General features: G+C 34.5%; 1 protein-coding gene across 1 annotated transcript; it reads right to left on the bottom strand.

The window, feature by feature from the left end:
- On the bottom strand, positions 1-27,026 carry LOC149785607 (arylsulfatase B-like). The gene is made up of 14 exons (XM_089931216.1): positions 26,775-27,026; positions 15,399-15,510; positions 14,701-14,752; positions 14,133-14,236; positions 13,404-13,510; positions 12,231-12,295; positions 11,374-11,478; positions 9,937-10,000; positions 8,693-8,790; positions 5,217-5,356; positions 4,497-4,555; positions 2,401-2,512; positions 1,913-2,082; positions 1-1,296 (listed from the first exon to the last, which is right to left on the bottom strand). The coding sequence occupies exons 1-14, from the start codon at positions 26,878-26,880 to the stop codon at positions 1,124-1,126; spliced, it is 1,467 nt and encodes a 488-aa protein (XP_089787342.1). The 5' UTR covers positions 26,881-27,026; the 3' UTR covers positions 1-1,123.

The following is a 27,026-nucleotide window of genomic DNA, read 5'->3' as shown; positions in this document are numbered from 1 at the left end:
AACATTTTAAAGTTTTAATTGCAATTGTTATTTGAACAATCAAGGTTTAATTGCAGTGCATATTGTAGAAATAAAGTTAAAATTACTGTGGCTATTGTAACAATGCAAATATAATTACAGTTCATATTGCAATATAATTTTAATTACAAAGCATATTATAGTTATATAGTTGAAATTGCAATGCATATCATTATACAACACAACTTTAATTACAATCATTTTGTAATCTTTTAATTACAATGCATACTGTAGCAATAAAGTTTCATTAACAGTGCATATTGTAACAATAATGTTTTATTAACAGTGCATATTGTAACAATAATGTTTTATTAACAGTGCATATTGTAACAATAATGTTTTAATTACGGTGCATTGTGTATCAATAATGTGACTATTATGTACAGTGACAATGTATGTACGAAATAATTATACCTTTGATCTTATATGATGTCTGACGTGCAATATTTGGCAATTATTCAAATCATTACTTCTATTAAGAAATGTTTATGTAAACGCCTCAACAAAATATATTTCTTTGGACGAATTACTTCCGTAATCTACTGTACTGAATTTAGTTTCAATAGAAATCCTTTGTCAGTTTACATCGTCATGTTTACAGATCTTTGAAATCAGGAAATGTTTGTAAAGATATTAAAATAATTATATCAAACCGATTGAAACTCCTTAGTGATGGCCACAATTTCATGTCATGAAAAGAGACACGTTGGATTAAATTTTATTCTTGCCTTTTGTCGTCATTAACCATATATATCGTAATCGACCCATGCTCTTTATGTATTTATAATTATAAGCATTATAATACTTATACTTAATACATACTAGTATTAGTTCTACGTACCAAATGCTAATGGTGCAGAAGGACTGGTTAAATTAGGTCTTAGCCTGTCATTGTCTTAAGACAAAGACAAAACGTGTCATGTAAGTTATTGTTTCTAATTTTCAACATATATATATATATTCACTTTTCATTTGGATTTTTTTGGTAGATGTTTAAATTTATTTTGCCATAGCAATGCCCATTAGAGCACAATATATGTGAAAAGGTCGTTTTATGAAGTTCCATCCAAAGATTTGGTCAAGTATGACTGATTCCATAGCTGTCCTAACACCATCCCGGACTCCAGGTTCCGTTGTAATATTTAGGGTTCGAACTCGGATCCGGTGGTGGAAAATTGGCGGGAACCAGCGACTTCTTATATTCAGCCAGACGTTGTGTCATTTGTTGCAGAACTTCTGGATACTTCTTTGAGACGTCAAAATGTTCTGTTGGATCATCTATTCAACGAAAAAGAACACTGTAACAGTTACGCAATAACTTAAAAAAGTATTTTGATCTGTCGATCTCACTCAAAATAAGTAATGTTTTTAATCTTCTTAAAGACAGGCTGTATGGTCCCAAGTGCTACAGCGCGACAAATGGAGCAGAGTTGGAAGATCTGATTGTAATCAGATTGAAAATGCGTAAGCAATAGGGGTCACTCATTTATGGTAGGTGTTTTTCTCAAACATATAAAAGAACAAACACTACCGTCATCTATAAGTTATAGGATTTCTCGATACAAATTATCTATGTTTTCTCATTTAAAATAAAGATGAAGTTTCGAATATTTGCATAAATATCAACAAAAAAATCAATTTATGAAAACGTTTGATGAAAATTACAATGAAGGTCAGCCATCTCGATCTTTGTCCAAAAAAAAAGCACAAACAGTGTTCTGGATTTTCTGCAAAGCCAATCTAATTTTTGTCTCAATTTCATTATTGTAATAGACAATTAATAACAAATGAACTAATGTGATTGAATTACAATTGGTTGAAAAGTAATAGAGACAAGAATGTGTGGCCCATTTAGTCGAAACTATGTGCTTTGAAAATAATGCTCTGTACTTACTTCGGATATCAAAGAGCTGGTACTCAGGATCGGCCCAGGTGTCTATGCAATTCTTACTTTCAGTGGCGCCATCTGCTGTTGCATTCGGAAGTCCTTCTTTCACGCTAGGCAAGGGATACCAATCATTCCAATGTCCCGGATTACCCTCAATGAGTTTGTAGTCACCAACTCTAAAGAGTGATATTTTTAAAAATAATCTTTCTACGCTTTTTGCAAATTATGCGATACGACTCCTGATGGGACTTTATCAAACTAATTTACTCAGATGTAAGACTATTGTCAATGCATTTGGCCAAGTCATCTGGTCACGCGTAGTTCCATGTGTGAAGTCAGAAAAATGTATGCACATATGTGCAATATATTTTTATGCAAACATTTGGGACTAAATGATTATGAAAAACATTATGGAAATTTGCAATTAAAACATTCAGCATTACGCACAGCACTAAGATAGTGTATTGCCTTAGGATTGCGACCAATGCACCCACCTGATGGCGGCATTATGGAGAATTTCATCAATGTTGTAGACAAACTCTTTTCTTGGTGATGGTTTATTGTTACTTATGGTTGGCCACATGTCCATTCCGTCCATAGCGGCATCTGATTTTGATGGAAAGAAGAAAACAAAATATTTGTGAGTCGATTAGGATATTTTATCTATATTATATACAAATTGTTTAATTACAATTGTGTTATTCCAACTTATTGCAGGACTCATATTCAATTCATGTATATCGTCATCTAAATTAGAAAAAGGTAGCAAAGACAATGTCTTCAGCATTGTATAGGATGCATTCAATTTCCAAAAACGTGTCTTCATATCACACAATACAAAGCATGCTTACACTCACACTCTGACAAAAAAAGTTTTCATTGTTCACGTGATTACAAAACATACATCCACTCAAAATCAGATAACTAATTATTCTAACGTTTGATTGGTCAATGATTTGATGATAGACCATCAGAACTCTTAATTTTTATTTGGGCCTTAGCTTGGATGTAATTATATATTGTAATCTCTTTCAACCACATTTTCGCGTGACTCAGTGAAATCTCATAGACCCAAGGGAGAGGTTTGGTTGGTTGAGACTAAATACCGAGGTCATTTTTCTTATAATATATAATCTTATTAGACGGAAGAGATGGGTGTAAGCTGTTCGCAATTCGATGCGCACAAAACACAAGGATATAAAGTATTATCACATACGACTACCAAAAAAAATTGATGATCACAACTGTAAAGTGTTAAAATCGACAGAGAAAAATTCTACAAATCTTATGTGTTAGTTGGGTGTGGAATTAAATTAGGTAATCGCAGAAAATCATAAATTTGTACCATCATCTTCATAACAATTGTTTTTCTTTTTTAAATGCCAATTTCATGAACTAGCTATTTTGTACAAGCAGGTTATTCATACCCAGAGGTAGTTATTTCGAACAAACGAATTGTAATTTTAATTTTTAAAGCAGCTTTTACAATTATTTTTAGTCATATTGCTAAGACGTCTGCAGTGTGGCAGTTTATAGTGATGGGGTATCATGCCACACACAGGAAGTATGATGCCCCACCCAGTCACATTATCCTAACGCCAGTCAGTCTAGTCCTAACACTAATCTCTTAATGGTGAGCACCTTGCGAAGCAGCTATGAATACCATTTTTATTAGTCTTTGGTATGACTCGGCCAGGGTTTGAACCAGCAACTTCCTGCATCCTAAGCGGACACTCTAACCACTAGGCCACCAGAGAGGCCTCATGCCAGCTGCAAGATCTTCACGACATTTAACTTTGTTTTAAGATGATTTTTTTTTCTTTCTTTAGCCAACGTTTTCAAGGTTAATTACAAGGTTTATTAGTAACAAATCCGCCATCCCTACCCTCAACAAAATTTTTAAAGCCTGTGTTTGAGTTAGCGAATGAATTTTTAGTCTGAATCAGTCACGTTCACTTTTTAAATGTAAAGTATTTTGGAACCAATCAATACAAATTATTAAACTCCTGCTCAAAAGTCGCACGATCTCCAGCCATGTTCTTGTTTTAAAATCAAGAATGTGTAAACAAAAATGCTGAATAAAATATATTTTTAAACAAATGACTAAAGACACTTACATTCTTTAGAAACAAATCTTCTGGCTGTGTTTTCCATTGAACTTTTAAAGCAAAGATTACGGCAATAAATCGCAGCAATTTTATAAAGAATAGAATCAAACATGGACACAATTTACTTGGGCTTGATTAATAATCCAAACTTCTAAAATTACAGTTTCTCCGGTCTGGACTCTCAGACCCACAACTTCATGACTGTTGCAAATTTATATATAATATTACAGTGTTGTTACGGCAAAAAAAAAATGCATTAAAGAACACAATTGTTATTGATTAATTTTGCCAAGTTTTGTAACCTTCAGTTTAAACTAACCCTCTGTCATTTCACTTGAATAACTTGCTAAGTATTTTTGTTACACATTTACTAATTGCACTTAATAATGGGTGTTGTACCCAAACAAAATCCAATATATTACGGTTAAATAAACTATAAAACATTCAGCTGCTTCCCCAAAAGAATAAATACAAGACGATACCAGCCGTGCCGCCAGCCACGTGCAATATCGTGGGGAACCAGTCCACTGCATGCATCATTCTGTGAAATAAATAAATGTAATTGAATCATGGGCATGAAATAAAGGAAAAGAAAACAATGTTTTTTTTGATATTATGAAAATGAAGTCAAGCATCCATTTTATCACTTTGTCTATCTTTATTTTGATCTGTATATGCCGAACAAAATGCAATATGAAGTACCAGTAGTAAATAAATTGTATCTGATAGTAAGTCACGAATCACCGTAAAACGGACCACACTTACGTAAAAAGAAAACAAAAACTCATTACTTTTTTAATTAACTGCTTTACTTTGTTATCGAGTGTAATATTGTCTAACTACAACGAACACAACTATTTCTAATCAGCAAAAATAAGTGACTAAGGTTCAGACTATCAGAAGATAGATAAATTAGAAAATTTATATAATAATATATATTATCATATATTTTGTCTTTAAAACAGTGACCATTTGTCAAGTAACATCAGGCTAACTGAGATTGTAGTAGTAGTAATAATAGTTGTAGTAGCAGTAGTAATTGTTGTTGTTGTTCTTGTTGCTGTAGTAGTAGTAGTAGTAGAAGACGAAGATTCAACAAAAGAATTCCAATTCCTCTTTATATAATTAAAGCCTACTTACTCTGTGTTTATATATTTTGTTCTCAACTTACTCTGTGTTTATATATTTTGCTCTCAACTTACTCTGTGTTTAGATACTTCGTTTTCTTCAGCAAGGTGTCACTGTAAACAAACGCAGATCCCTTGGTCCCTCCCTCCCATAGGGTTGATTTCGCTCCTCGTAGGGGAAGGTTATTCGCTCCTGCAAAGGTTGGCCCTCCGTTCTGAAAGTTTTTATTTATTTACTTTGCTGGCAACATTGAGGTTATTAAGTTGTGAAGATTCTTCTTTGAAAATCAAGAGCTACACGTTGTTCATGTACAGGTATGTCTGGGTTATTATATGTATGTCTGGGTTATTGTTTCGACCCTCTTACATTGAAGGCACGTGAACTTTAAAGTTTCATGTAAAACTTAAAACCTCATGATCAAAGTTAACCTTGATTTACGAAAGAAAAATACTTGTATTGTTATGTTTAATTTTTTTTATAAAGTTCTTTTGAAATATAAGTCCACGTTAAAGTTTACAGCTTCGTTCTAAATTATAAATTTGAATTTTATTTATGTATGAAACAAGAGTGGAAAATCCAAAAGAAGCAGGTCTCAGAATTAAGCAGCAGTATTCAGGCGTCTTGCCGTTTTGCTGTGTGTCACACGAGGGCTGGGATTGGTCTTTTCGAATGGCATGAGCTAACGTTTCACTTTTAACGCATGTTTATGAAATCTACAAGACTAAACTCTATGTAAAACAAACTATACAATGGTATTCCTGTATTGATCAACGTTCATAGTTGTAGTTAGTGAATACATTCGAGTATTTATCGAAGACAGAAGCAACTCTGCAAAACAAAATTGTTCATTTGGAACGAACAATAAGTAAGCTGATCAATGGTTACCACACACGATGGATCAAACATCATGATGCCTTCCAAGTGTGCCGATCATTGTATCCTGTTGTTTTTGACGTTTTGGAGGTAATACGCGATCGATAAGCACAATGCGAAGAGGTTACCAGTGCAACAGGTTTGCTAGGGTGTTTTTTCTCCACTAGTTGCACGTGTAGAGTATTACTGTTCATAGCATACAGGTACGAATACCGTCTTCATCATGATTTCTGATGTTACTAATCTACACACCATACAGTTTATACATAACATTGATCCTGTCATGAAAAGGGACCCCGAGTGGCTGCGTGGTCTAAATCGCTCACCGTTACGACTCACTGCCATCTCACCCTGTCTGCATGTGTTCCGTGGTTCTTTCCGGGGTTTGCCAGGGTTCTTCCTCCTCGATTTATAATGGCCGCCATGTATATCATATATTGTGCTGAAAAATGGTGTTGAACCCTACACCAATAGCAACTATCATGAAAAGCAAGTTTCATGGATAATGGATCCAGATATTATTACTTAGATCCCAGAGTTAGATGTTTGTTTTCTTTAATAGTTGATCTATACGCAAAGACCAATATGCTTCGAAAACTGTCATACCATTGAACAATTCAAGAATTTAAGAACCAGTAATTTGCGAATATGCTGTTAAACATACAAACCTCCAGGCAATGAAACACATTTTAAGCATGATGATGATGATAATGGTGATGATGAGGATGAGGATGATTACTGTAATTAAAGAGAGAAAGCACCAAAGAAAGTCATTTATGTGGTACAAGCCATGCAGCGTGTAACACATTCGGATGCAGCTCTTGGAAATGTTAGATCCAACACTGACGTCCACCATCCAAAAAGCTTTAGCGATGCAGTACCCAAGTATGCCAAGGGTCAGCAATTGGCAGATACACAGAAATAAAGTGTAGGCAGACATATCAACAATGTAATATCAACACACAGTAACTGTGCCATTCCTGGATCGCCATCTTACTACAATGAACACCAGGTTTAATTTGTTGCTTGAGACGACTTCATCTGCCTTACAGTTGATACCCATCATCATATTTGAAAAAGAGGAGGATAACTTTCATGTTTGAAGTTTTGATCTGGACTTCGTCAGTGATAGCCTAATTTAGAGTCACTGCCTGCATGATTACGCATTTATTATCTAAGGTGAAGGCCAATGAAAATCGGTTTCAAACTCTTCTGGACACATTGAAAAACCGTCTTGCACTGTTACATTTGAATGTACACACCATTATGGAAATATGTGCCACATTTCATATGATAAGCTGAGAATAACAAAGGACAGTACGTATACTTACGCTAATCAATTCTTACGCAAGGTTACCGTGACAACAGCCAGACTCTCTTGCTTAGATCAGATGCACACAAATGGGACAGAGTACCCACAAGTTCAAACTTGACGAATAAATTCGTCAGGTGGCATCCCATTTTAGACACATATCAAGAAAGGTCACGTGATAGGATTCTCAGCTGGGTTCATAAACACTCTGAAGTGGATTTAATTTATTAGAAAGCATTTCCTCTATTGGTCTTATACTCGGACGCATATAACAAATGCAAAACTTTGTCCTATTGGTTGAAAATGGGTCACATAGTTTTCACTATTCTATGGTACGTACCCTGTTAGTCTAATTTTATGAAAGTGACAGGTCTGGTTCAGATCAGCAGGTGACGTCACGTTACGTCACACATTTTGCTTTACAGGACATGCAGAGAGAATGAAAGACAAGATAATAAATCTGGCCAGGGCTTGGACTACGTGGTTGGTGTGGTCCTTGCCTTCGATTTGGGCCATTTAGACTTAACAGTTAAGTCCAGTCGTTCAGGCATTCCATAATCAATTAGGGGTGCCCTCTTAATAAGTAACTAATGCTGAAATATGGTCAGTTATATTGCAAAAATGTGAGCGCTGTTTAGTTTGTTCCATACAAGTGTCCATTAACCCGGGCACAAAACCTGTGTAAGATTAAATTATATATAATTTTTTCTAATCTTCCAAGGAGGATGATTTGTTAAAATCTTTCTTTGTAAACTTTAGCAAATATAAATTTATTTACTTTGTTGAAAATTATTATGGATATCATGTGACTCTAGCAAATGTAATTGACTGTCTGCAATTATTTGTGATTGTGTATAATAAATTGGCGAATATGCCATAAAATAACATTAATTTTTTATCTTGTGTGTTTAATATTTCGTGATCATTTGACAATCTTGAAATTCCTTATTTACAGTGATACATCTATATAAATGATATATTTATGTTTTTATTACTGCCTTCCATCAATAATACATTTGCGGCATTTAGCTAGAAGGAAAGATCATCTCAGATATTTACAACGTACATTGCTATTATAATAGGATAATGATACAAGTACGAATGATGCAAAATTTAAAAGAAGAATTTCTATCTTTACTTTGGGATTAATTAAATAATTGTTAAATAAAAAATTGTTTATTAATCAATGGAAAAATAAAGACTAAAATAGATGGACTTGTATTTTGTCACTGATCATTACTAGTCAAAAATTGCAGCCTCTGGTTTTATGAAACATAAAAAATAACTACATACTTATTATGAGGGTGACAAATTTACCCAGAGATACAAGCAAAATTTCTAATAAGGTGACAAAAAATCTCTTACGTCCGTTGTAAAAATCAGAAGTAAATTGTCCATAAATCCTCTTTGCCTCAACACGGCAGTTATATTTCCTACTGCTTCGTCTAATGCGGAGACCATACCTAGGAAACAGAAAGTTGTTCAAAGTATTTAACAAAAGGCAAAATAAGTTGGTGACAAATGAAGTGTGGACCTTACGATGTTAAGCTTCAGTAAAAATGTCTGTGTCATGTATCACCTGCTGTAATGGAGACCATTAACATGAATATACCACCTATATTTCGTCAAACAATTGTAATAAATGCCCAATGACATCAAACAACAAGAAGTGGATATCATTTACTTAAAAGTTTACACTTTGAAAATTGACCAGTTTCAATGTAAATCGATGAGCTTAGATAATTCACAGTTTATAAATCTAATATAGAACCAAACATAGTGGCAGCGATACTGGCCAAAAGACCTTTATTTTTCCGAGTTGTCTTCAAACCACTTAACAAACAGTTAGAAACTTTCTTTTCTATTGCAGTTAAACATAAATCACCTGTCGACATGCATAGTTTTCCTTTCTCAAAGTTACTCTCATCAACACGGTTGCCTGTGCTAGTGAAACTTGACCAAAGCATCCTTGCTAAATAAGGCCGCATATTTTACGGTTCACATTTGATTCAGCCTTGCATATATATCGATGCTATAATTTGTCAGATATACTGACGCTATAATTTGTCATATATGCAGACGCTATAATTTGTCGGATATACTGACGCTCTAATTTTGTCGGATATACAGATGCTATACTTTGTCGGATATACAGACGCTATAACTTGTCGAATATACTGACGCTATGGCTTGTCCAATAAATTGATGCTATAATTTGTCAGATATACAGACTCTATAATTTGTCCGATATATCGAAGCTATAATTTGTCAGATATACTGACGCTATCATTTGTCAGATATACTGACGCTATAATTTGCCGGATAAACTGACGCTATAATTTGTCGGATATACAGACGTTATAATTTGTAGGATAAACTGACGTTCTAATTTGTTCGATATACTGACGCTATGGCTTGTCAAATAAATTGCCGCTATAATTTGCTAGATACATTGACGCTGCAATTTGTCTGAGATACTAACGCTACGCTTTTTCATTTACTGAGAGAAAAGATTCCATCACTTAACTGACATAACCAAATACGGTATATGAATAAATTATATAAATTAATAGCAGTTTGCATTCATACTTAATCTACTTGACACTCACCACAATACAGTCTCCTGGATGTATTATGAATATGGGAATAAATATTTTCGTACTTCTCAGGCACCTAGAAATGTAAGAAAAAATTCGGTGGAAGACAAAAATGTAATAGAACTCATTAATTTATTATGGTTTTAACTGACCCTATGAAAGTTATTAATCCAGATCGGTTTGTCTTATAAAAAGGATAATTCGAAAACATTGTGTACACCCCCTGCTCACCCACCAATCATATAAAAATAAACTTTACATGCTTAAATTTTAAAACTACAAAGTTTGAAACTTCACTTAGAACCTCTAAATATTATTGATTCGAATATTTTCCCAGATGACAAACATATAGCTGCCATATTTGTACTCTACTCACCTTTCTCCAATAAACGTTAGAAAATACCATATATTTTTTTTTTAAATTTGGAAACGGGTTGAACTTTTTTATTTAGATGGTTTCGTACCTACGAACTCAGTCTCCGTTATTAGAAACCACTCGGATTCGATTCCAGAAGTTTGACGTCTGATTGGATAATGTTAAAAAAGATAATCACCTCTGAATTGCTAGACTATTAATGCTTTAAAATAATTGATATTTTAAGCATGAAATGGTCCATGCAATCTAAAATCACTACAAAAAATTACAGGTTCGTATTCACTTTCATGCGCTACTCTTAGCTAAATAACTATCCTCAAGTAAGAGTTATAAAATCCTATCACTAATTTCCCCCAAAATAATAGCTCAATGAATTTTTAAAAATGCAGAAAATCTACACAGGTTGAAGATCACAGACATCTCTTATCAAATACAAAAAGAAAAGGACTAGACGGTGATTATTTTTTTATCCTTCGGACACACAGTTAAGTGATTTGCGGCAGATCATAAACCGCTGACGATTTCCAAATGTGTCGTATAGTCTTCGTTGGTTTTATCATTTTTAATTATTTTCTTCTAATTTCACATGACTGTACGATACGATAGGAATGTCATCGGCCTTTTCCGTCGCATACTTGTAAAATATATAGGACGTAAGTAAGTGGCGATTTCTAAATGCCACAAAGGCTTTTATTCTTACAGTGTTAAGGTCATAAGGACTTGATGACGTATCATCATTATGCCCAAGGTAAGCAATAATTGAGGGAGTTTAAATCGAATGGTTGCTTTGTTTCTTTTATCTTTCATTCATAGGTTGTATCAACATTAAAACTTATAGTGTATTTATTTCACTAATGGTTGAAAAGTAGTCAAATATTATTGACAACGCAAATCCTTTTATGAGGATCTTTTCTTATCGCTTTTAGTCAGTCGAAAGACATATTTTTAGCTAAAGCTTCTAGTAAATTCTCAGTCTTTAATTTTTAATTAAATTGAAGGCGAAATAAAAACAAACGGTGTAACAGGCGGTGTGTATTTAAGCTTCACTTCTTTTAATCAAATGTAAGACAAACCTGAAGAGGTTCATGAACTGTCTGGAAAGGTAAATATAAAAATAAGGATTCGTTTTTAGGATCCACGGAGTTCAGAATGTCGATGGCTCTGTTGGCAAATATGTTCTGAAACAAAGAAGATACATAAAATCTAACACGTCTTTTATTGACTTTTGTCATCTTGCTACCTCTAGATTTTCATTTCATGATATACTGAACAAATTGGCAGTATTTAATGCGTAAGATATAATAATTCTGCCAAACAAACCGTTGTAAGTACAAATGTATATAAAACAATTTCGTTAAAAGGTATGTGAAATAAAGATCAATCGTTGCAGATCGAGCGAGATTTTAAGACTTTCATTTGTATAGAAAACAAAAAAGTTCATCGTAAATTCTCCTGGTCGTTCACAAATTTATTTAACTGCATAAAATTGAAACTCTTCTTCCGCATTTACCTCCGGATTGATAATGAAGGTAGCAGTTTTCAGAGGTTTATATAGTAGGCGTTTTGAAAACGTTGTTACAATGCAACAGCCGGACTGTCACGCAGGGGATCTCGCGAATTATTTTAGAGGGAAGGGGCAAACATGTAGCGGTCAGCTATTACGTTTAACGGATGTAGGACAAATCATGTTTAGAGGTTAAATCTGGGTGGAGGGAAGGGGGTAATTGCTTCCCTGCCCCTATGAGAGGGACGCCCAAGTGTCACAAAACTTCATTTGTACCTGTTTCGCCATGGAACCGAACAAGTTGGCGACTGCATATCTACAACGTCCTTCTCTCATTGAATAAACTTGCATTAGGAATTACTTTACCCTAACTATACCCCTGTTAAATGTTATTTAGCTCTCAGATGAAGAATAAACACGATTTACCGCTGAATATTCGCCTTCTGGAGGATGGTAAACATCTGTGTTAAACCGAAAATCGTATCCTGTCCCTGTAAAAAGAAACTCATGAAATTATTGAAATTTCTGTTGAGCATGCATGCGTGTATGTATGTATGTATGTATGTATGTTCATTTACACCATCCGACTCGTCATTCTTATAAAAGACTCATCCATGGACAGATTACTTTTTAGTTTGTAGAGAAGCTCAGTCTGGTTTTCGTGAACACACGAGCACAAAAGATAACATGTTTGTTTTAAATGGCTCTATGACAGTGGACGCACATTTCCACAACAGGTAACATGTTCCTTGCAAACGGCCTGAGCACGCTGGTACCTGCTAATATGTTCGTTTTAAATGGCCCAATCAAACAGTGCCTTAAAAAGAAAGAAAATGGAAGCACTAACCATGGCCATTGACTACGTTGTCGGAGACCTACTTTGAACGAAACTGTCGTAATTTTTGGCAAGATGTCCTGGGTACTATCATCTCTTTGTGAGAACGTACCAAATCACGGGTGAGATATGATAACCGTTTACACTCTGAATTATTGTGTCATACTGGTTTATGTCAAGATGATTTCTTTCTGCCAGTTTTATCTTCATCGTGCCTCGAAGATGTAGAACATAAATGTATAGAAAATAAAATTCTTTCCAGAAAACCGTATCCCTAGAGATCATATTTGCTTGACAGAAAACTATATCTTGGAAATAACTGGGGGGAAAATAAAACAGCAACAGAACAAAGATAATAAAACGGAAAGAATCAAGAACAACAGTACCATATTAGTTGTTTGAGAACAACCTAAGCAATTCGGCAACCATGTCAAAAGCAAGGAATAACACACACACAGACACAAATACACTCCATCCCACACAAAACAATGAAAAAATGAAGTCAGCATAAAGACTTCTATTCATTTTTATATTATAGATCTATTAAAAAAAGTACATTTAACACAACATTATTTTATATTGCGACAAACCTAGGGTATATGCATTTTGCATTTCCGTTTCCGTTTATAGCGTTGTTGGAAAACAGTGATGATTTATTTGAATATGGGAAGTCGGTATTAAAGTGATAGTTCTCAAACCGATTTATCAGATAATTACTAGGAGCAAACGTCATCATTTATATTATTCATGAGACTGCATCTTACCAACATAATGCGTGTAGTAGTCTTCAGCTGCGTTGTAGTAACCCATGAAGCTGTCAAACCCTCGGTAGGTCGGAGTGTACTTCCAATTACAAAAACCCAGGTGCCATCTATGTAAAATAAAATGAACTACGCCTGATCCCATGCTATCATTACAATTCATTTGTATATAATAAAATATTAGCTTTTATTTTAGAAATGCAAACGCAAGTAAGGCATGCAAAACAAAATCTTAAATTAGGTAAGTGGAGAAAAAATATGACGGCATCTATTGTATGATACAAACTGAATATATCTTCGCCTAAATTTTAAATCTCTAAAGAAGCGAAATCAGACATGGTTTTAGTCATAAAATTTAAAGGTCTCCTGGATTTTACTCGAAAATGATTCTTTGGAGTATTAATAACAGAAAATGGAAAATCAAAATATCATATATTTCGTCGTATTTTATGCAGTCTGCTAATACAAATATTTCCAAACACATATGTGTTCATGTTTATCTGCAATAAAAATATTGCTTTAAATATGCTCCATTTTGTTGTACTGACCATTTGCATCACTGAACAAACAAAAGAACCTCATATTTTTAGTCACCATTTTGAATTAACTAACTGACGGACTTACAAGCACTTACGTGTGGTGAAACTAACCTCATTCTGCGTAATTCTTATTTCTAAGCTATTAGTGACAAAAGAATACCCATGTGTCTATTTATTTCTTTTTTATACTCACTTTCCCACTATATGTGTAACGTAGCCTAGTTCCTTCAGTTTCTGAGGCAGCGTCGTAAAATTAGCAGGCAAAAATCCGGCAGCATCTGGTACAATTACGGAATGCTGCAATGAATGCGGTCTGCTAAATAATCGTTTAGGTCTACGCGAGTGATTATAAAATTAAATCATTTCTATATAAGAATAATTTGCATGAACTTGTTCAGTGACTGTTTGTTATGCATATATTCATTGTCTTCTAGAAATGATTAGATGCTATTTTTAGGGTAGCGATTAGTTCATCATTACCCATTAGGTATAACAGCACATTCAAGTCTATTTCGTTCTCTAAAAATGTCACAACCTTAATGAAATATACATTTATTATATTTAAAATAGATTGGTCTAATACTGATTTATTCATCCGTTTAATCAGGAGAGGTTCCTTTACATGTCTTGTCTGCCTTGGTAGTATTAATATTCTTTAAGACATTATACATGGCGTATATTTAGGAGGAAAATTTATGAAAACGGTGTTTGGACATGCACCAAAACAGTTCATGCCATAATAAAGAAGTTAGGTGTATCACCTGCAATCCAGTATGGTAGGGATAGTATCCAGTCATCAGACAGTTTCTAGTTCTGAAAATTCAGGAATTAAACATGATTATGCTTATCTTTTTGTCTGTCCACCTTATATACCTAGTTACACAGCTATCTATACAATATATATATATATATATATATATATATATATATATATATATATATATATATATATATATATATATATATATATATATATATATATATATATATATATATATATATATATATATATATATATATAGATACATACATACATACATACATACATACATATACACATACATCTATTCACCATCCATTAATATCTAGACACCCATCCATTAATCTGCTAAATAAGGCCTTAAACGGTTACGGTCTTGTTGCGGTAATTTTTATGTTGAATTATCGGTTTGTTTTATCGAACTGAATGGAAATTAAAACATAACAACGCTAGCCAACGACAACTCTACAATTGATTGGAACCTCATGCAAGAAGAGTTATATAATTAATCGATTCAGGTTATGTAAACCAGAAGAGATTTCAGCCACTAGTAGGACTGAGTTGACTTCAACCCACACAAGAGATAATCCGAGTAAATACAACAGTGTATCATATGCAGTGACTACAATACAACGTTGACGACATTCCATTAGCAGCGAGACTGGACTTAAATGAAAGATTTTTAATTTCCGTACTTACGGTGTGCAGAGAGGCTGTACATAGGAGGAGTTGAGTATGACCCCAGCACTTGCCAGTTTGTCCAGATTGGGGGTGTACATTTGAGGATTCCTCCAACCGACATCATTCCAGCCTGTAAATAAATTTTCTTAAACTGGAAACTGTGGACTGTAAATAATTTTGAAGTGAATAAAGTCAATAATACCATAATAAGAATCGTCATTTTTAGCCTACTACTAAAATCATAAACCAGAACACTCTGTGATTAAAAATGTTCCAAACATTATCATTTTATATTTTGAAAGTTAACAATTAAGATTTTTAATTTTTTTAATTGAAAGTTATAAAAGTTGCCCAATTGAGATATCTACAACTTGACATAACTTTAAGTGTCTCGATACGAAGTTAAATGGGGCCCCGAGTGGCCGAGTGGTCTAAAGCGCCCTCCGTTACGGATCACTGCTATCCCACCTCTGTCTGCGTGGGTTCGAGTCTAGGATTCGGCGAATGTGGATATGTGAGAAAGCTTGCCAGTAGCTTCTCGTGGGTCGGTAGTTTTTCCCGGGGTTTTCCCGGGTTCTTCCTCCATTATTAATACTGGCCGCCATGCATAGCCTATCGTGTGCTGAAAAATTGCGTTAAACCCACAACAACAACAACAACGAAGTTAAATTATATATGTGCATTTCTAGTCAGTTCTCACAGCCTGTTTTTCAATAGTCTTTCCTTTATAGATCAGAGTGGGGTCTTTATTCAAAATGCATGAAAGTATGATTTGAATAGATTTTGAGCCTGTGGGTCATTTATGATTGAAGCAATTAAATTATGTGATGATTAAATATACTAGTAACAACCGTCTGTTTATATGGCTTACAATAATCGTTTTATTACCACAGCTGCATGATACTATGTGAGATGACGACGATAATACAGTCCAGTGTGTCTGTTTACGAAAACAATTTAACTGTGAGAAAATGAAATGCATAAAACGAAATATGTGTAAAACATGAAATGTGCCTTTTACGCGCCTTTCAAGTGCCTTGTCAACTCAGATGTTCAGATGTAGACAACCAAGTCAATGAAGCATGTCTAAAATAAAACACATTATTGTTTTTCTCCACTTTCAGGCTGTTTTTTCTTTTGGTTGAGACATTGATTGTCTCGGTGCAGAAGCTGATATGACATTATCATAAACCTTTTTGCTTGTTACGTGTTGGCTGGTACTCTTAACTGTACACCAGAAATGTTGAAAAAGATTATTTTGAATTCATCTTACATAATTCAGCTTGACTAGTACGCAGTTACGTGTACTACATTTAGATGTTTAGTTTGTTATTGAAATACATAGCACTGGAACTGTATTTGTCTTTAAATTTGGTTGAGGCTATAGGACTTAGATGTACTTAAATGTAATCTTAAAGATATCTTCAAATTTGGTTGAGGCAATAGGACTTATGGGTACTTAAATGTAATCTTAAAGATATCTTCAAATTTGGTTGAGGCAATAGGACTTATGGGTACTTAAATGTAATCTTAAAGATATCTTCAAATTTGGTTGAGGCAAAAGGACTTAGGTGTACTTAAATGTAATCTTAAAGATATCTTCAAATTTGGTTGAGGCAAAAGGACTTAGGTGTACTTAAATGTAATCTTAAAGATATCTTCAAATTTGGTCGAGGCAATAGGACTTGGGTGTACTTTCTGGTGGTTTAACAGGCACTACATTGGCTGTATGCAATCTAAATGACCAAATATTTGAATCCAAATCGAACTGACTTCCTTCTATTGTCATTAGTTGACTTCTTTACCACTCTGTCCCCGACCCCGTACACTAAATATTTACGTAAAGTGACTAAGTTGCAGGTTACTTAACAATCTTGGAGACAGATTCATAGAAGATGCTTTGACAGTCAATTTTAAAACAAATAATGGTATTCTTCTGGAGTAAAACCAAATAGATATTCTGACCAATTCCTGGAAATTTACACACTTTCAGAAAAAGTGCAGAATCTCTCTTGCAGTACACGAAAATTATAGGGACAATTTGAAGAGAGGCTCTATTACTAAATTGATATGGATAGCTTTGGTCGTAGCTCCAGCTTGTTCGGAAGGAGTACGAAATCAGTAGATAAATGTGCCTTTCAAGACAGCTAGTCCCAAGAATGAGGCTGAGTACAACGTGTTTGCAATACGAACTCTTGGTGTGCTTTTTAACACTTTGAAAAAACGTTAATAACTTTGAGAGTTTCTTCAAAATGTGACGAATACTTGGCTTGACTACCAAACCTTTGGACCAAGTAGCAATAACTGACGACTATCAATACTTAAACACACTATTATTTGTATGATACGGAAGGCAGTGATTGTACAGATTATTCTAATGCAATCATGATCTTACTCCTTACATCGGACGGAATTCGGGTACATAATTAGATAAGGAAATGAAAGAGTAAAGAGAACAAAATAAATGAAAGTATTGCCTGATTTAGGGGTCAGACAATCTACTTATATCTCCATTTCCCAGAAGAGACAAACATCGTCTTCATATGACACTAAAAGCCAAAATAGCGATATTAGACAGAATACAAAAACATCGTCTTCACTGGACACCAAAAGCCAAAAGACCGATATTAGACAGAATACATAAACATCGTCTTCATAGGACACCAAAAGCCGAAGATCTATGAAAGACAAGAGGCAAACACCCTCTTCATATGATACCAAAAACCAAAAGACCATTAATAGACACGATATAAACACCCTCGTCATAGGACACCAAAAACCAAAAGACCGTTAATAGACAGAATACAAACATCGTCTTCATAGGTCACCAAAAGCCGAAAGACCGTTAATAGATATAATACATACATCGTCTTCATAGGACACCAAAAAGCAGAATGCTGATAATAGACAGAATAGCTATTTTCGATTGAGAGGGAGATCAAACCGCTACTTTATGCGTCACTAGTCGAACAGCAAACCCGCAAATCTGAACAAGAACACGACGAATCATCTCAAAGCAAAATAAACATTCCTGATTCATGCATTCTTAGCATTCTTTCGCATATACATACTGGAGGTTCTCTCATGTTTTTCATGTCAAAAATGGAAAAATATTACAGAAGACAAATGTGTTCTTTAAAAGTGTTGGGTGAAAGCTGAATATTGTGACTGTGAACTGTGTTCGAAACAGGGTAACACAATAAGAATCCATCTAGATAAGAAATAACAGGGTAACACAATAAAAATCCACCTAGATAAGAAATAACAGGGTAACACAATATGAATCCATCTAGATAGGAAATAACAGGCTAACACAGTAAGAATCCACCTAGATATGAAATAACAGGGTAACACAATAAGAATCCACCTAGATAAGAAATAACTTGGTAACACAATAAAAATCCACCTAGATAAGAAAAACAGGGTAACACAATAGGAATCCATCTAGATAAGAAATAACAGGGTAACACAATAAGAATCCACCTAGATAAGAAATAACAGGGAACACAATAAAAATAAACCTAGATAAGAAATAACAGGGTAACACAATAAGAATCCACCTAGATAAGAAATAACAGGGTAACACAATAAGAATCCACCTAGATAAGAAATAACAGGGAACACAATAAAAATAAACCTAGATAAGAAATAACAGGGTAACACAATAAGAATCCACCTAGATAAGAAATAACAGGGTAACACAATAAGAATCCACCTAGATAAGAAATAACTGGGTAACACAATAAAAAATCCGCCTAGATAAGAAATAACAGGGAACACAATAAAAATCCACCTGGATAAGAAATAACAGGGTAACACAATAAGAATCCACCTAGATAAGAAATAACAGGGTGACACAATAAGAATCCACCTAGATAAGAAATAACTGGGTAACACAATAAAAAATCCGCCTAGATAAGAAATAACTGGGTAACACAATAAGAATCCACCTAGATAAGAAATTTTAACGGTTTATACATTGCCAGGATTTCTACAATTTATATTACAACGATTGGTAATGATTCTAATACAGATATTTACTTCACTTGATAATTCCTGTACGCAGAAACCAGAAGTACATTATCATGGGAAAGCAGACTAGATAAATTACAATTTCATTTGGTAACGATATAAATAGAAATGTAATGTATGGATATAAGGCTACAAACTAAGACATTTCGAGCTAATTTAATGACTGTATGATTCCCATTATCAATTTCCTGACATCCTTGAAATATTTCTTATTAGCAATCTCATGAGATCATTGATACTCTTGAGAAGCATTTGATGTTGTCAAGCCATGATATGATAGATGGTGACAAAATCGCCGTCAGTGCCATGAATGCAGTTTTAGATATAGTAACCTTGTCACGCATTGACTAGGAAATTTGAAACAATTAGTCCATACTCAACCGACTCAAGGCAAGAACGAGACTGATTGCAAAAAAGATACTCTAAATAGATATGCTAGACGTGAATCTCCTTATCAAGAACGGTCCAGAAGCTAAGGTTGAAGACCCAACGGTAATAAATATGAATATAGAAATTGCTGAGGATGTAGAGATTGCTGCTTGCCTCCTCCTCTGTGTCCACCACCACAAAGGCTGGAAACGAAATGGAAAGACATACCAAGTAATAGTCTTGTCCAAAGGCAATTCCATTTTAATATCAGTCTTTGGAAATCTATGATCAGAGTTTGCAGTTGTGTTCACTTATAATTTAAACGTGATTATTTTAGCAAATTATTCATTGCCATTACAAAGTCCTCATTGACTTGTAGGACTAAAGCACTACTTTGGGATTAATGAGAACTCATTCAAATAAATTATGGATTACATCATTTTGGTACACCAAGGCATTCCAGATTATTGGAATTCATTCGGAAGAGTATATGGTTGTGGACTTGTGATAGAACGTTTAGGACTCTTTGGCATTTAATTCAAAATACCGTGTCTATTGAATTTTAGTATTTATATATAAGAAAATAAATTAGGTCATGATTTTACAAAACTTGGTGGTTTCGCTTCTTTCGTTTGCATAGTTTACGACTATAGAGTCGTAAAAGAAATGGCGAGGAATTATCCGTGATCTGAATTTCTTTAAAACATTTCAGAGATATTAAAATATTGTCTTTAAAAAGGAGTTAGAGTCAATGAAAAAGGATAAATTGTTTGAGCTTGCCAGACATGGTATTTCGAAGGTAATAACATATTTAACAAGGCAAGAAAAAAAAAGAATATTTTGGTTCAGCATTTGGTGGGAATGGAAAGTTTGGATCATAGTCATTTGGGTTTGATTAATTAGTCTGTCTCAGGTTTTGAGAGGAAATTTTAAAAAATTACAGTCTTTTAATTAAAAAGCTCTGATCGAATTGGAATCAACAAAGCAGCTTCAGAAAGGAATTTGGAAATCAAAATTCGGAAAGAAGAAGAGGAGACAAATGCAAATGCAGATGGAGAGAAGAGAAGAGAGAAAAAATACAGATAAAGGGAAGAAATACAAATGCAGAGAGGCAGAGATGACATAGGACTACAAATGCACGGACAGACAGACAGATAGACAGAGACAACGAGAGAAGAAATGAAGAGGCATCGAGAAAAAGAGAAGAAATTACAAACGCAGACAGAAAAAGAAGAGGTAAATACAAATGCAAATGCAAAAAGAGCAAAGTGAAATGACATACAGCTTAAACGAATTGGAACAGGAAAATGGAAAAATACCCCTACCATTTAAACACAAGTACAGGTTTTGATGTTACCAGAAATATTAGGTTAGGACCCCCCGTTTTAGGAAAAATAGGTAGATAAATAATTTCTTCACTTTGGGAACATTACTGAAGACTTGATTGTTGCAAAGTGTACTTATTGGAAAAGCTTGTCAAGTCTACACTGTGGTACAGCATAGTGCTGATTATGATGTGGGTAAGCAATGTATCTTGAAAGGTAATAAAATGATACCGACAAAGGTTTAGGAATGGTAGAAAAGAAACTAGAAAACCTCATATCGAATTCGCAAGGGAAAAGCAACAATCATTTGATAGGTTGGGCTTAGTCAAACGGTTGATAAAATTGGATAATCTATGACGACTATGTCCAATTATTATGAAAAGGAAGATAACGTCATTTCTGATTGGTACAGGCTGCAAAATAAGCAACATAATATGGTAGGGCTATTCAAAATAGTGATATGTCAAAGAGGTCAAGATAACGGTTATATATTGAAAGTAACATATTGGTTGGCTCAGACAATCCCCAACCTGATTTTATGATGAAGAATTATGAACCATTTGTGTCGAAGATTCTATATAATTTAGTAGTGAAATCTACCAAGCCTGTCTCTAATAAAACATTTAGGGACATACGAGCTTCTCCAAGAATTTTATTATCGGGTGCTTTGCCTGTGTCTGAGAAGTCTTCTTCTAGTAATAGTGTTCGTATGCAGGGAGTAGAGTGTAGCTTTGTTTATGTTCCCCTCGATTATGTCGATTTGGCCTCAGACTTAGTCTCAGGACCAGTGACTCTTTGAGCAGTGAATTCTTTAAGTATCGAGGGTTTTCATTTATTACTAAGCAGTGGCCTAGCGAAGGGTGTGGTTAATACACTTGTAACTGACAAGCCTTATTTGGATTAAAAAGTGCTTGATTTTGATGCGTGTGCTGGTCAATCGATAGGTTTGTATTTTTGTGATCCTCTTGTACTACTAATTCTCTTTATTCTAATCAGAGTGACAAACGAAAATCACAGATTGTGGAACAGTGACAAAAGAAAATCACATATTGTAGAACAGCAACAAGATCCTGTGATCTCCGTTTTGTTGCAGATGGCTGTTAGTAAAACCGAAGCCACACAAATCGCAGTTTATTGTTTTGTTAAAAATGGGGTCCTTAGAACAAATGGAGACCACCTGAGGTAGCCGCTGGTGATGTGTACTCAAATCCGAGGTGATACCGACATGAAATTCTTAGTTTAGTTCACGTAACGCCCATGGCTGGACTTTGAGGAGTCAATAAGACTGTTTCACAAGATCACGAATCATTTGTTTTTTCGAAACTTATAAGTGATGTTTTTAAGTACATTAGATCTTGTCACACTTGTCAAATGATAAGAAAGCCCAGTCAGAAGATACCCAAGGCTCATCTGCAGCCTATTCCTGCATCTGACGAACCATTTAGCAGAATGACTGTTGACCTAAAAAGTCAGGCAACCAATACTTTGTTGAAGATAATGTGTGAGTGAACAAGATTCCCAGAGGCAATTCCTTTGAGGAATATTAAAACTAAAACAATGGTAAAAGACTAAGTCAGGCAACAAATACTTGTTGACCATAATGTGTACGTCCACAAGATTTCCAGAGGCAATTCCTTTAAGAAATATTAAAACTAAAACTAACAGAAAAGCTTTGATAAAGATTTTTTTCGCACTTGTCGGCCCTCCCAAATCTGTCCAATCTGATCAAATGTCAAATTAATGACTGAAATTTTCTTACAAAGTTATGAATAGATTAGGCACCCAACAGTTTAAATATTGTACCTATCACATCGAAAGTCAAGCGGTTTTGGAACGATTTCATCTCATTTTGAAGAATATGATTTGGTCATATTTCTTTGTCTCTGATTTCAAATAGAACTTGTCAAAGGCTTGAGAACTAACAAGAAATAACCTTCACTTTACGCAGTTAAAATTAAATTAAGGTATGACAGAAATACATAGGGAATCAGTTTGAGCATCTCTTTGGGCTAAAGTGAATGCTAATGACCTAAATTATATCATTAGCACTTTAGAAGGCGGAAATACAAACAATTTTGTCATATAGATTACTTAAAGGCGTATTTTGTGCAAATAGGATAGTTAATTATTCAATCAATTTAGTTTTACCAGTCCCACGCAGTGAGGATGCAAACGATGGAATGCACCTTACTTTAGTGACATTGATTTAATGAATCTTCGGAATTCAGAAATATTAAAAAATATGGACCAGAAACTTTCACAACTGTAACCACGGGAACACAAATGAAATTATATGAATATGGCCACTCGTTTCCTAATGTTCCAACACAAACAAATACAATCTGGTATAACTTCGGGATTGTAGATTCTACAACTGTGAAACAGCATCCTTATAGGATGATTCCTCTTTAACAGGAATGTTTGGAAAAAGAAAAATTCAATATATAATGATTTTATAGAACCAAGTAACTGGAGTTCACCATATATTTTGGGACCAAAACAAGCCAACACATTCTGCATGCATACTAACTCTAGAAACGTTATAAGTGTCACCAAAACAGATTCATTTCCAATACCAAGAATAGATAATTGCAGTCACAAAATTGGAAAAGGATTCTGGCAAATTCCACTCATGGAAAAAGCAAAAGAAATGTCAGCATTTGCAACTCCAGATAGACTTGATCAATATAATGTTATGCCATTTGGCATTAAACGTTGGATCAATATAATGTTATGCCATTTGGCATTAAAGGTTGGATCAATATAATGTTATGCCATTTGGCATTAAAGGTTCTCCAACAATATCACCGCTTAAAATTGGCATAATAACATCTAGTCTGGATAATTGTTACATGTAAAACGTCAACCACAACAATTCGTGGGAACTATCACATGGAAACCATTCAGAAAATCTTTGATCGACTCATTGATGTAAATTTGACTTTTAACTTAGGTATAGGTGAAATGGCCGTCCTTGTATCACCTTTATAGGCCATATTATGGGACAAGGTACACCTGTAGAATTTAAGGTCAAGGCTATCTCAGAATTCCTAGTGCCTGTTAGTAAAAAGCACCTGATGCAATTTTTTTTCGTTAAGGGTGGATATTATCGGATATTTTGTTCAAATTTCTCAACTGCCGAGTCTCTGACAAATTTGTTGACGAAGAAATCAAAATTGCTTTGGTTTTACCAGGTGTCTTAGTTTTTTGATAAACTAGGGCCATATTTAAAGGCACACTGATTCTTTCAGCTTCAAACTTCAGTCAATTATTTAAAATGTATGTTGATGCAAGCGATATAGGGGTTCTTTTGGTATTAATTATAGAAGATTAATATGATGCTGTCTATCCAGTATGCTGTGTTTCTAAAACATTAGAGAAGCACCAGAGAAAATATTCCACAATCGAGAAGGAATATTTATCTTTGATACCGGCTTTGGAACGGTTTGAAGAATATATTAGTTCAGTTCCTTTTCCAATTATTGCATTACAGTGATCACAACACCCTTCGCTCCATTAAAAAAATGAAAAACAAACATCAGAGATTCTTGGCGTAGAATTTGATGTTACAGGAATACTACATTGACATTAGGCACATCAACGGAAAGATAATAGTATTGCAGATACACTCTCAGGTGTATATAGGTACTTTTGGTTTATGTATATTTTGTGTCATTCATAAGATGTGTATCTATCTAATTTTAATTAGTACAGTATGATTTAGTATAGTAGGATAAGCTTTATTGAATAAATCTCTGTTTTTCTGTATGATGGGAGGTATTATGTATATTTAATTTATGTCGTGTACCGACTTTAATTATGTGTGTGAAAAAGTAGTTTTTGCCTACCTGATTTTTTGTGCAATGATTATATTAAATAAACAAGATATTTTCTAATATTTAAGTTCAAGGCATAACCGTTTTTAATAGTTTAGACGTTTCTGGGAGCGACGTTCTTCACAACTTGGTGAATAATCCCCAAATATAAAATGATTACTTTTCCATAATATAATGCTGCGTGATAGGACAGGTCACAGTTTGTATATAAAGGGAGCTGGTAAACAGTTATTCATTCCTGCTTAATGTCAGTCTCTGTCAGTCTACAAATTGCAGTTTTGTTCAGATACAATTTGGTAGGAATTATTTATTTAGATTCTTCATTGCCTGGTCCCATTTATCTTTCTACCCCACCTCTCAGATGTCGAGGTTACTTGGGCGGATGAAACGATTTTGTTTACACACTGTCGAACACTCACATACTTCTAGTGGTTTGTTATTAGTTCTTAAAGGGACCTTTTTCTTATATAATCCATGCAAATAAACACGCTTGCTACTGATGACTGCTACTGATGATCTGCTACTGATGACCTGCTACTAATGACCTGCTACTAATGACTGCTGCTGATGATCTGCTAATAATGACTTGCTACTGATGATCTGCTACTAATTACTGCTACTGATGACCTGCTACTAATGACCTGCTACTGATGATCTCCTACTAATGACTGCTACTGATGACCTGCTACTAATGACTGCTACTGATGATCTGCTACTAATGACTGCTACTAATGACCTGCTACTGATGATCTGCTACTAATTACTGCCACTGATGACCTGGTACTAATGACTGCTACTGATGACCTGCTACTAATGACTACTACTGATGACCTGCTACTGATGATCTGCTACTAATTACTGCTACTGATGACCTGGTACTAATGACCTGCTACTGATGACCTGCTATCAATGACCTGCCATTAAAAACTAGCACAGCCAGATGGTACACAACGTAGACAATGTGATTGATCTTAGTACTGGAAATGACTTGGAAAAAATTAATGTGATAAAGAAAAGTAGAGATGAATATGTTAAATTGCAACATATGGATATTTGTTCCATTAAAGGACAACACCATTAAAACGACCAAACCATTTCAAACGTTCTTGCTTTTGGAATATAGAACACGAAAATATTGCATTCAAATGCTTACTTATATATTTGTCACAGAAGAAACTAAAGTTCTAAATTAGCTTGTTTTTCTCTAATTTTAAAGGTACTCAAGTCACCACGAAACGTTTTTACTTTATCACGCGTTATTTTTTTTTTTTTTTTTTTTTGGCACCATCTCCTATACATTCTCAGGCGGAAAACAACATAATTCTTTCGTACAATATTTAACGTTTGCCTTCTTGCTTTACCCCCTCCCCATTGCATCGCTTGATGGGCATACCGATAAAAATATGTCAGCTATGTTTCCTCTATTAAAGCGTAGTTTCTTACTTTTTTGGTAAAAACTAGAGTGCTGTTTGTGCTGGGTAAATAAACTCGATATCAAAACACAAGCATAATGTGTTAATTGTGTAGAATTAAAGGGCTCGATATCAAAACACGTGTATAATGTGTGTTAACTATATATGATAAATCTTCTTCAACGACATAAAAGGACAAAAGGTTGTAGATGATTGGAGAAATTTCGTTAATGCAGAATGATTTTATAATTTTGACCTATACCCTAGGTGTATAGAAAAGTAGAACTGGGGCGTTGAGTGGAGCGTGAGTCGGGATAGGTGGGAGTGGTCGGGGTGTAGGTTAGAGAAGTGAATGTGACGGCAAAATCACCAAGACGTATTGTTCTGAACATACTTGTGTTTAGAGCAACATTTACTTACCCAAATCATCGGCCACTATGAGGACGATATGCGGAGGGCGAGCAGACGACACATACACTAGCAAAATACTCATGAATGATGCTAGCAGAGATAGCCCAATCGCCATTTTCACGATGCAGGCTAGTTTCCTTAGCTAGTCAGAAAAGATCAGAGTACGTATTGTACTGATAGCTTTAACAGAGAAGTAGTCTTTCAAAGTTGTTTGGAACTTCACACTTGGTCTAGGCAATCGATTTTGCCTGATATATTTGA

Source organism: Sinohyriopsis cumingii, chromosome 13 (assembly GCF_028554795.1).
Source record: "Sinohyriopsis cumingii isolate HCF-2022 chromosome 13, ASM2855479v2, whole genome shotgun sequence".
Lineage (NCBI taxonomy): Eukaryota > Metazoa > Mollusca > Bivalvia > Unionida > Unionidae > Sinohyriopsis > Sinohyriopsis cumingii.
Note: the sequence above shows the minus strand (reverse complement) of the source record. Positions and strands in the feature narration are given on the sequence as shown.

Excerpts from the sequence above, each read along its gene's own strand:
- LOC149785607 (XM_089931216.1), bottom strand. The coding sequence starts at position 26,880 with ATGGCGATTGGGCTATCTCTGCTAGCATCATTCATGAGTATTTTGCTA. Across the intron at positions 5,357-8,692 it reads TTCTGATTTTTACAACGGAC|AACGGAGGGCCAACCTTTGC; the intron begins GTAAGAGATTTT and ends AAAAACTTTCAG. Across the intron at positions 2,083-2,400 it reads CTCCATAATGCCGCCATCAG|AGTTGGTGACTACAAACTCA; the intron begins GTGGGTGCATTG and ends ATCACTCTTTAG.